The sequence below is a fragment of the Ruditapes philippinarum genome, unplaced genomic scaffold (genome assembly GCF_026571515.1).
Source record: "Ruditapes philippinarum isolate M1 unplaced genomic scaffold, ASM2657151v2 ctg169_1_1_1_1, whole genome shotgun sequence".
Taxonomy (NCBI): domain Eukaryota; kingdom Metazoa; phylum Mollusca; class Bivalvia; order Venerida; family Veneridae; genus Ruditapes; species Ruditapes philippinarum.
In genome coordinates, this window is record NW_026863853.1 from 87,785 (window position 1) to 100,567 (window position 12,783).

General features: G+C 33.7%; 1 protein-coding gene across 6 annotated transcripts in view; it reads left to right on the forward strand.

Annotated features, from left to right (window-relative positions):
* The first annotated feature begins 2,936 nt into the window (after positions 1–2,936).
* Positions 2,937–12,783, forward strand: part of LOC132723527 (trithorax group protein osa-like) — a 47,633-nt gene continuing 37,786 nt past the window's right edge. For all 6 annotated transcript variants that reach the window (XM_060708248.1, XM_060708249.1, XM_060708251.1 and 3 more), the window contains exons 1-2: positions 2,937–4,007; positions 11,431–11,826. In XM_060708248.1, the coding sequence (XP_060564231.1) occupies positions 3,309–4,007; positions 11,431–11,826 (1,095 nt within the window). In that variant the 5' untranslated portion in view covers positions 2,937–3,308. The remainder of the gene's footprint in view (positions 4,008–11,430; positions 11,827–12,783) is intronic.

A 12,783-nucleotide genomic window follows, 5' to 3' on the forward strand; every position in this document is an offset into this window, starting at 1 on the left:
ATTCTTGAAAGTTTTAAACCTTTCTTTTTTGTGCCTAGAAAACGACCCATTTTCCTGAAAAATAACAAAAGAAACGAATTACGAAAGTGTTTATAATTTACAGTTCCCACTGAAATAACAGTTATAAAGCGGAGAATAAGTTTAGTGATCTTTTTGCGTACATGAACATTTTCAGGAAACAATCTATGTGCATTATGAGCTACGCATGTCCGCTCAATACGGTTAAGATATGTTAAAGTTTCTTTAAAACCATTCAAAGAATTACAGAGCAGGCATAAAATTCAGATAGGCATTGACCCATAATTGCGACTGTGGGCATGAAGTGAACCATGTAAATATACTGCAGGGACGTTTCTTAATGTGGAAAATAAATATGCAAATCTTCTTTGATCTTTTTTAAAAAGTTTATCACTAACTTTCTTACAGCATCATAACAAATTCAAACACGCTTCACATTACTCTCCTATTAAGCAGACAGTGCAATTGAGTGAATAATTAATTAATTGATTAATTTAGTTAATGCATGGTGACATAAAAAGGGAAAGATTGCAGTACACACAACGTCAATAAGTCAAAAAAGGCCTTCCCACCATATCTACGTATTTTAAAAACCTTTCGTATGCAGAATGTCTTATATCTCTTTCTATATGGATACTATGTTATTCAAGCTCGTCTCGTGAAAATGTGTCTATTTCGGATAATAGTATTTATTACAGAATGATACACAATAGAATTAATTCTAGATTGTTGCAAATTTTTCATGCTATGCACATATGAATCTCTTCAGCACATCTGGAGCTCAAATGCAATTTTGAGCAGCGATTCCCTTGTATGTAGCCAAATCTCAATAAATATATAAACCAGGATTTGTTTGAATGTTTAGCATCGACCTGTAGTGAGATTTCGTAAAATCTATGTTTTTTGAGTCCGTTTAGTGACATTTTCTTCATTCATATTGCATGTTTTGGACACACCAGAACCCACGACGGAAAGAATATCTCGATGAAGACTGCATAGAAATTCAAAACAACAAGGGGTAATATAGAGGAGAGTCAGGAGGGTAGAATCACATTTCGATTATCTTAAAAAAAGGATTGAATTTTATATAAATGTTTGAAAAGATGAAAACTTACCCTGCGATCGGCCTATTATTCCAGTCACATCTGATGTTATGCTTCACATCTGGTGCAGCGGAAATTCACATATCATTTTTACCGATGCTCATTTTTGAGATTCATATGGGGTTCCACCCCCGTGATTAAAAACGACGTTGCTTTTTCACTGAATATTCTTGACTCAGTGGTTTGTGTCAAAGCTGAACCAAAGTATCAACGATTGGTACCTGAAAAGTTTTTTTTTACCAGGCTATCAAACTTCTTTGACTGGAATAATTTATACTAAAATGTCAGTAAGTTGATATTTTAGAATATTCATGGGAAGTAAATCTGTCGATCTTGTCTGATACGAAATTTGAAAAGGGGGATAATGTATTATATACATTAGAGAATAGATCTTTAGTAATAACTAAAATACTTTTAATGTGAATCAATAGTAATTTTACTCGGGTTGTTTAACTGTCTCTCAAAACTAGGAAAAAAACATTACTTTACTCATGTTCCTGATTTTTTCATTTGCGATTTCAACAATGTTATGTTGACCCGTGGTTCCAGTTATACTCATTTTATTACATTTTTAACTCAATCTAGGACGTTCGATCTAACTACATGTCAACTCCGTCCAATTTCTAGGAAATAGTTCTTATACAAGCATTTTTTAAAAGTACATAAATGAACGATATATATGACTTTAAATTGAACCATTATTCATATATTTACCCATGTTCCAGTTAACTTATTAAGAAAATAACAATATCTTGAACGGGCAAACTTAAAATATATTTGCTCTATATTAATTATAGATTAATTTATTCTTCGTTTTAATAAACTTCTTCTCGCATCAGTTTAACCATACAAATTTCCATTTAAACGATAGATTTATCTCGCGTCAGGGCCTCTCTTGTGTAATAATTTTTGCACGAACAATTTGGCCCTACTTTATTCATGCAGACGATGCGAATAAACCTCCCTTTGTTGTCATGGTATGCCAATAATTGATGTAAAGTTATCTCCCATGTCACGTATTTTCCTATTTGTCCGACCCGAAACGCCGGTTTTCTCCGTGTTTGTGCGCTCAATATACACTTACACGCGGGGTGAAGTTTTATAACGGGAACAGCGAAATAAATATTGCATTATTTCTTAAATTTACAATATTTTTTCGGTCATTTTCGTGGACTTTTAAGCATTTTTACCAGAAATAGAAACTTTTCGTAAAATAATTTTGACTTCGCGCAACTAATCAGCTACAGTCGCTCACGCCAGATTATCTAAAGTAAAAAACGAACACACACTAATGTGTGCTCAATAATACGAGAGACTTCACCTTTGATTGACGTCACCGCGTAAGCCCTGTGGCAAGTTTCGGCTGTTACTATTTCCCATACGGAAATTAATAAATAATATTTTCCCTGATATTGCTCAAATTATATCGTACAAAATCTTTATAAACCAAGTTTTATACAGTTTTTAGAGTTTTCAGTTACTTTTCAGTAAAATTCACACTTTTGTTTCGACAAGATAATTTTATGTAAGTAGTTGCGCGTTTGGGGAGGGTAACGCAACAGCTAATTGAATCGGCAGAATTGAAAAGAATGCCTGTGACGCATCACAACCCTGTATCGTTCTTCCTCCGCCAAGTGGTCGGCTGACATAAAAGAATTCCCGAATTTATCTGAATAAATAACGCATGCAAATGACATGTACACAAGTAATAACGAGTGCACAAAATTGATGCAAAGGTAAGATGGTGAAAAAATGTATGCATATAGGGCCTATATTTTATTATTTTTGTTCCTGTTTATTTGCGTATGAATTCTTTTGACTGATCTTCTCAGATATTCCCGCTTAGTGAAGTGTACCATATAATAGGTCTGTTTATGATAAGGCCATGCTGCCATCCAAGTTATTTTCTTGACTCAAGGTATTGCCTAAAATGTAACAACAATACACGTGTGTTAAAAAACATTGCTCAATTGTTTAAGGAATATAAAGGAAGGAGGACTCGACGTCGAGAGACTAGAAGGTCAGATAATTTGCTTGGATTTCGGGGAGTATGATTGTTTTGTTTCATTCGTGATAGAAAGACAAATAGAAGGATAAATACAGAGGTATGTACCAGTAAGATTGGTTTACTAAGTGCCTTGAAACTTGTATCAGGGCACTGGACATGTAGGATGGCAGAAAACTACTATGATAAGTTCAAATTCGAAGCAACGTAAGGCGAATACAATGGACTCATTTCAAGATGGTGGCCACAAGCTTATGAATTCTGAACACAGCAACTTTTCACAAAGTATGGAGGGTTCGTATATGAATCCAGAGATGAATCATTATGGGCCAAACCCTGGAGAACAGGGTATGGGTCCTGACAATTATAATAGGATGAACGAGGGGATGGCTCATGGACAAATGTCACAATATAACCCATACAATAGATCAGCTTATCCAGGCATGGATAATGGTATGGGTAATGAATATTCAAGTCATAGCTCTGCATATGGGCAGTATCAACAGCCAGGCAGTCGTGGAAGTTTTCCTGGGGGTCCACGGCCGCCAATGGGACCTGTCAGGCCAGGGGCAGGTGCCCACGGAGGGGGTATGATGCCAGGACCAGGGGCTTACAATTCAAACCAGCAGAGAATGCTGTCTGGACAAACAATTTCGCAGCAGTCGGGGCCGACACCAACGCTAAACCAGCTGTTGCAAACGCCAAATTCTCAGCCGCGATACCAAAACAATTATGATGGCTACCAGGGACCTCATAAGGGGCCAGATATTAGTGCGAGCAATGGACCCTATGGTATGCCACAGGGTTGGATGCAAAATCAAAGAGGGATGGGCAACTACCCTCAGATGTCAATGTCAGGACCTTCCCCATATAGGGGCCAGGTAATAACTGATAAGGAAATATTACACTGATTATTGGATTTTTGTTATTGAATAGGTATTTCATATTACCCGCCTTTAAGATGTTTTATTGACATTTACTCTCGAGTGTATGTTTATCTGATTAATGTCTTAGCCTATTGTTACAGGCAGTACACAAATGTCAGCGAGTTGGAAATTCCCCAACTCTAGTTTTGTTTACATCTGATTTGTAGACCATGTGCTATTATGCATGTGAGTGAGGATATTTAAATTTGGTGGCAAAATTAGTGATTGTAAGACAGCTGGCGCAATTTATTTGATTCCAAAATGTGATTGGCTGTTGGCTTTTGTGATAGAAATCAATTGATGTTGTGGAAGCTGATTGATTGAAGTGCAGTAGCTGAGAAGCTCTTTAAAATTTATTGAAATTGTTCACAGGTGGTGTTCTTGATTTTTTTTTTTTAAATACAGGGATAGGAATTGAAGGCATGGGAATTTAATTTCATAAATTTGTCTAATATCATTCTTATACATGAAAGATAATCATTATACAAAAAATAAATTTGTAACCAAGTTTCAATTTAAATGAGTTGTTAATGATTTTTTTAAATTAACTATTAATTGTATGAAAAGATTTCAGTAAAGACATGAAGTATTCTATTCGGTTGATATTTATAAGTAAGTGACATAACAGAACTTGGGACTTATTTTTCGTATATTATTCTTTAACATATAGACATTTTGTTGGGGTTTGAATAAATTTAATTTGATAAATAATTCATTAGTAAAGAAGATAAGATTTTCCGTTTAGAAGATAAAAAATTTAGTATAATTTGTGTCTTTTTATCGATATGAAATTACTTTGCAACAATCAAATTCTGTTATTTAGAGATGGTCAAATATCATTGAAAAATGATCAATGAATGCTAATTATTGTCCTTAAATTCAGTGTCATGAAATGATACATATAGTACTGCTGTTTTAACAGTACTCCAGGTTTATAAACTTGTAATTGCCTATTGTTTATTTCTTATTATTGGCATATTTGAAGCTAGAGGAAAGGTTGTTTAAATTCTAATTTTGATAATTAAAGCTTGCTTTAGTGAAGTTCTAATCACTACAGTGGTATAACAATAAACTATAATATTATAGAACCATATTGGATATTATATAGAGATGCAACAATTTGTTCTGATGCACCGTTACAGTGTAAGAAATTAGGATTTGAATCGACTAGGCTGGTCGGACTACCAGATTGGAATATTCACTAGCCCAAAATACATTTCACTAGCACGATTCATTTGTTCTTAACAGTTGTTTATATAGCCTCTGAAAATACAGTAGCCTGGTCGGGCTTGTTACTGTGAAAAGTTGGTAGCCTGAGGAGAAATTTAGTAGTCAGGGGCTATCGGACTACTGCTAATTTCAAACACTGCCGTTAACCAGTATTGTGGGTGCCTATCTGGCTAGTCTACCTCTTTATTGTGTTACATGCGATTGGTAAATAAAACCCGGTCATCCAATGAAATAGGACTCATCTTCAATTTAAATTTAAAATACATTTCCTGGCATATTTAACAGGATTTGCTACTGCTAGTGCTACACCAGTGCTGGAACAAACCTGTCTTGCAAACCCTAAGTTAGGCAAGTTGCAGGCTTTAAATAAAGTCATCCTTGTGTGCTGTTCATGAATGAATTGCTTATATTGGATGACATTATTTCATGTTAATGTCTAGCCCCCCATCTTTATTTTGAAGGCGCATGTGCTGACAAGGGTCCCATTTCAGACAAAGCTAGATTCAATATAATTTCAAAGCAAGAAAGAAAAAACTTTGTAGCTTTTATCAATTTCGAGAGATTCCGCTGCAGCATTGTTGTTAATTTTGTTGATTTTTATGTTTCAAAAGTTCCTTTTAAACAAACTTTAAAGCTGAATACCTCCCGATGAGCCAAAAGATTTCAAGGAAATCAAACTTGAGAAAAATTAAAGATGTTTTTTGTTGAGCCCGCTTGCGTTGAGCATGATTTATTAGTAACTTTTGGCGTATAGTTCTGTGTATGTGCGTTCATCCATCCAGATTTGTCCGGTCTATATCTTGCTCATTCTTTTGAGGATTACAAAATAGTTTGATACAAATGTTCACCATGATATGGTGGTGTGTCACATGCAAAAGCCAAGTCTGTCACTCAAAGGTCAGAGTCACACTTGGGAGGGGTAGAGGCAAAACCTGTGACTGGAGAATAACTTCCACATGCGAAGCATGATTTTAATATTACATAAGACAAATCGTCTCCATAGTGAGGCAGTGTCATATGTAAAAAATTCAGGTGTCTGTGGTAAAGGTCAAAAAGGTCAAGGTCTTCAGGGTCAAATAACAAATCCAAACATTCATTTGTGAGTATAGCTTTTATATGCATGGATGTATTTAATATAACTTTAAGCAGAAATGTTCTCCCTGGTGAGTTGAGTTGTCTTGTGCAAAATGAAGGTTCAAGTTCACAAGAGGTGAAAGGTCAAATAAAAATATCAAAATTTGTCCGTACTGCACTGTATCTTGCTTATGCTTAGTTGTCAAAGGATTTTGTTGAGTCCGCTTGCGCTGAGCTTGACAAAGTTGCAAAAATGGCTGTTATGTGTTTGTGGGTGCATGAAAACTTGTCCATGCCATAACCTCTTTGTGCAATGAGGAATTTCCAAATAACATGAATTGAGTTTTTTAGGGCACAAGTGTTCATCATGAGCCTTTGTGTCATGCACAGGAATTAGGTCATCAGGTCAGAGGTCAAGGTCACCTAGGATGACACAATGTCCAGATTTTGCCTTGGGTATAAAGAGTATATGTTGTGCACATCTCACCTATGTATACGTTTTGTTCCTTAATCTGAAGCTTATAGGTTCAGGTTTGAATTAAGATGAAAGGGCTCAACATTCTGCCTGTTGGCATGTCCTTTGACCAATGTACCAGTGAAAAGTTACCCTGGCCTCAACTTTTCAGTTTTTAACGGTATTGTTCAGGGACAGCCAGGTGGTAAAATCCGCCCTTTATACCCATGCACTGCAAGTTTGACATATTCGTTGTCATTAAGGGCCAAAACAAAATAAGGTATCCAGTTTTCCATCTTTAAATGTAAACCTGTTCATTCCAGTGGTCTTTCAATTTTCCTGACTTCACTCTTCTTCCTGTCCTGCTGCAGATTCTACTTAAAAATACATGGGGGAAAATGGAATTTTCTAACTTTGAAAATTACCAAGGGGCATTTAGAAGATCCAAGTTGATACATAATGAGCTATAGTTGTCCAACATTCTTTGAAATTAAACAGTTCAATGCCAAACTTGTCCAATACCAGAAACCAGTTCACAGTCATATGTTGAGGTTCGGATTGGAATATCCTTTCAGAGGGGACCTGTCATGGGTGAGTTTCTAAGGGATGGATATTCTGATCCAAACTGCAAACGTGTCAAATATTTGTTCTTGCATATTCTACCATATTCCAGTATATTTTAAACTTTTAACCATGATAAAACATTTTTCTATGGAAATTTGTCTTTACAACCATAATTATTTTCTTACAACAGCATATGAAATGACAACTTCATTCATAAGGGTGAAATTTTGTCATCCTAAGCATGCAGTTGTACAGCACCCACTCATCTGGCATCCCCCATGCCAGATGAAATTTCCGGCATGGGTAAAACTAAACGGAAATGCCAGTCTGGTATGCAAGAATAACTGTGCTGCACATAAACGTGCTTGCAAAAATTTGTAATTGTGGAGGATATAGAATATAATTATGAATATATACTATTTGTAATATATAGTTGTTGAAAATCTTTATTTATTTGATTGTAAAAAGTGCAGTTTAAACATAAATGTAACATATGACTTTGTGGTTGTAAAGCAAGCCAAATAATAACATATACTTTGGCCTAAGGCTCAGTTATCCATTTTAACATCTGTTTTAGTATTTAATATAATTCTATTTAAAGAGTACAAATTTCCATTTTTTTGCTGTATTATTAAGGTCATTATGCAAATTAAACATTTCATTGTTTGTAATTTTTTTATCAGATCTTTCTTATTTACATAATTATTAAACTACCTGGGTAATTTTATTTTTAGCAATATTTTGATTTCACGAACCAATTAACTCCTTGGTATTTACTTGTTTGTTATCAATTTTAATCATCAATGTCAAAATAAGTCATAATCTATTTATTCATTAAATGTGGCCTTTAACACAATTAAAAAGGCATGAGTATTTCTTATGTAACTTTTGATTGACAGTTAAACCAATTTGTGAAATATAATGAATAGGAAGGATAAGGTTCACTGTTTGAAGTGCCAGGTGAGTTTATATACTTCCTGGCAAAAGATCAAAGATAATTGATTATTACCGAGTGAGAGAGTTACTGTAATCATTTGTGATAATAATACATTATTTACATTCTATATTAAGTACACAAATGGGTTTTTCCCAGATTTTGTTTTCATGACTTAATTATCTGTTTGTTGACCTCATTGTTCAAGAAGATTGATATTGATTACAAAGAAGCTAGCTATTTATTAAAAGGTCACTGGGTGTCATTTGAGGGGAAGTAATGATATAAACTTCTGTCGGTCTTGTTTGATACAACTGGATAATTATGTTGCCTTATCAGGTGAAAATAAAGCTTTAGTGGATTACTATGTTATAATACATGAAGTATGTGTAATACCAATTCAACAAGTATTAAGATCAGTTGTACTATTATTTATAGATATAAACGTACTATTGAAGTATGTGCAGTTTTTTTTAGTTAAGACATTTTTTAGTTAAGACATTTTTGATCAGTATAAGACGAAACAACGGAACTTTAATTGATCATAGAAACGCAAACATGTTTTTCTGTTCAATGGTTTTATGATGCAAAGGTTATAAAAGGAAAATAGAGAAAAAATTGTTTTGATGAATAAAATGAAATTGTATCATTTATGAATGCCATGGTTTATTATATCAATAGTAGTGAAACTTTTTCTTTCAGTTAAACAGTTTTGTAAAGATATAAACAAAGTTATATTTTAACAAATTTTTTAAATTTCCAAAATGTGCCCTTGAAAGAATGACTAGTGAGTGAGTCAAAAAAAGTAAGTCTTGATTTGTCAAGTGAAAAAAGTAAATAAGAAGTGTAAGTTTTACTATTCAATTTTTGATTTGTCAGAAGCTTAGAATATTAATTCCCCTATGTTGTTTAAGTGGTGTATTAAGGTCAGTGATCTAACATGTTGAGTGTTACAGGAAATGACAACAATGAGCATCTCGACATTGTCATACATCTGCTAATTATTTCATAAGGGAGGAGAGAAAAGCTACACAAAATAAAGCAAAAATAAAATATGGGAATGATACATGTAAGTTCAATGTCAGTGACCTTGTAGGTTCAATAAAACAGTGAAATAAAGCATTTTAAAAATGAATGGCATGATCCATTGTATGATTATCGTGGAAAGACAAAAATTGAGAATCTGTCAAAAGTGTGCTGATTGGTGCACTTGCAGATGTATGTTATATCAGGCTTCCGTTAATGGAAGTTTGGGAGTCATTTACTCCTTGATTTTGGCTGGTTACTTCCAAAATCTAATACTTTTCCTTCTTAACCTATATAATGTGACTTCCAATATCAAAGATTTTGCAGTCTATGACTTCCAAATTTTGAAACTTAATGGAAGCCCTGTATAATATAATAATAAATGATATATTTAAATAAGTGAAAGCTTGTTAAGACAAGCTAAATCCTTTTGTATAAGACAGGAAATGTATGTGTCACAAAACTGCAACTTAGTTTATAATGACGTCTTCAGACATGATTTCATTTCCTCCTTTTTGTACAAATAAAACATATTGTATGAAATATTTACATAGAACTTTTAAGAAAAACTTCTTTTTATTCCTCCCCAGATGACACATTTGTAATATTGAGACTCAAAAGATTCTGGTATATATGCAACATAGTGTAAATACTTTTTTCCAGAAGAAATACACCCATAATGGTTTCAAAATGAGGATTTGGGGAATATACAGACAAAAGTTGAATAATTTTATGGGAGTTTTTTGAAATCTAGGAGTTAGGGTGTCTGTCACTTTTAAGATTATAAAAGAATTTCCATTTAATCCATTATAAAGGTCATTCAAGAAGCAGACCTTGATCTTGAAGATTCTTTGGTGTTCTTCTTGGACATCAGTATTTTAAAATTAACCTGACCCTTTAAAGACAATTATCTGAAAGTTTTATCAATAATATGAGGATTCTAAAATAAATATGCAAAGAAGAAGCATATGCTTTCATGTTAAAATAATGATGGAAGATACTTTTAGGATTCTGCTTTGAGTTGTTGAGAAACTACTCCTTTTAACACTAATATTTTCAAACTTCTATCTTCAGTTTATGCTTGTATTTTCTCAACATTGAGCTGAGGAAAAACAGCATAGCTGAGCGGCATCTGAGACCATCTATCGCTATTCTATTGATTTCCTTCTAGTGGAGAATTCCAGAGTGTCTGTTACAGGTCCTGTTACAAGAGAGTATATACATTCTCTGTATATCCATGTGATAGATTACTTAACTGATACACTATGGAAAACCCAGACTTCTAATTCTGTGTTATAATTCATTTAATTGAACATTATGACATTTACTGGGAAAATTGGAAGCTATTTATAGCATGCCTTTGTAGATCATTGATAGCAAAACAACAATATAATTTTCCGCTTTTCTAAGGGAAATAAACTGCTTGAATATGGGAAGATTTTTTTGTTCTTTTGTCGAACTTACTGACACTAGTTATTATTAATTTTTCTGATATAATTACAATGCTTTCAGAGCAAAGAGCATTTAAATTCACATACAGTTTGTTTTGTTGCTGCAACAAAAGTACTTCAACATGTAATAATAATTACTTGATTCTTGAAAAAACTGTTAACTGTTGTCATGTATTTAAATGATGCAAGCATAATTATAATCACTTAAGTGGTAGCTTTGATTTAGTAAAGGACTTTTGGATTGTTGTTTTCCTTTAAATAATTACATGCATCTGGAAAGAACACCGACAACTGAATGTGTGCAAGATTGTAAAATTGGCATGATATGAAATTTGTGTGAGAATCCAGTCTAATATGTACAAAAGTCCATGTGATATTTTTTTATCAATTAGTCTTTCACTTCCACTGTAAAATTTGGTATAAAAAATTGTTGTTCAAAATTTCAAGGAGATTTTCATATACCAGGGTATATTTATTTACTCCCTAAATTTAATAAGCTATAATAATTTGCTGATATTCAAAAATAATATTAATCAGATATATTACTGCTGGCAGTATCATTAAGTATTTTAACTTTAAAATTCCTTGTAAGTCGTAATTAAAAAAGAGTTATAAAGTTAACAGAGTTGTTTTATTTGTTTTCAGGGTCAGCAGAGTTACAATCAGCAAGGTTTTAACCAACCTCCAAATTCTCAGTCACAGTACAGCAGCAGTCAGGGCTCAATACAACAACAGCCTCAACCCCCGGGGCAGCCACCAGGGTCATCACCACAGCAACAGAGACCTACTCCACAACCTTCACCTCATCAGCAAATTAGTCCAGCCCCATCTCCATCACCAGCTCACCGCTTGACCCCTAATCCATCTCCTGGACCACAGCGACCCCAGCCGCAGCCATCACCTGGACAACAACGTCCTTCACAACCATCACCTTCACCTTCTCAAAGGTCATCCTCATCACAGTTGTCTCCTCCAGGGTCATCACCAGGACAACAGAACTCCTTACCAAACTCACAGCATAATCATCTTTCTAGTCCAAAAGTAAGTAATACATATTTGTGAATATTTGTTTTGTTGTGAAGCTGTCAAAGGATTTATGTAGTAGAAGATTACTATTAATTGTTTTGAATAGGTAACACAAACATCTTATTATTACACATTACATTGGCCTCCAAAAAAAAAAGACACCAGAACAAGGATTGATTAAAAAAACAACAAATTGCTGCAGATTCAAAAACTAATGCATATAATAATTATTGTGATGTTCATTATTTTTCAAGTTAACTGAAATACAAAGTTGAGGGATTTTGAAATGGTCTCTTTTATTGACATGAATATATGTATTCACTATCAATATGTGTTTGATACATAATCGGAGAATAAAAACAATTTCTATTTTTCTTAGCGAAATCTGAATGTTTATATTCTTATTTTCAGACATCATCAGTATCATATAATTATGGTCAGCCAATATTAACAAAAAAAAATCACAGTGGGAGTGTCAATTAATAGAAACTCTTTAAAAGTCCCACTTCTTGAGAACTGTATTTTTTCACACCCATTTACTTACTTGAAAAATGAATGTGGGTGTCTTTAAGAATCTCTTACTGTTTTCTTAACATTTTCTTTATGTATTGTGTAGGAACAGTTTCTGTCTTGAAAGAAATATTGATATTCCCTAAAGTGTCGAGACTGGCCATCTCCTGGCTGTTACAAATGATTTGATTTAAAAGCTAGCGAAAAAAAGTAAACAAGTTTGACCATCCTTTATTGTAAGGGGACCATCTTTTATTATAAGGTAGCAGTTGGTTGGCATTTCATTTCTTTGGTTAAGAACATTAGGGTGTTATTTTTTAGGAGGCTCTGGTCATGTTGTTAAGGTCTTATCACCTATTGCCCCTGCTTACTGCTTTGAGTTCAAATCCTGTCAAGAACTTTGAAATGTTTGATGTGAGTAAGCTATCCAGTGAGCTGACTGAAGGTTGATGAATCTTCTTG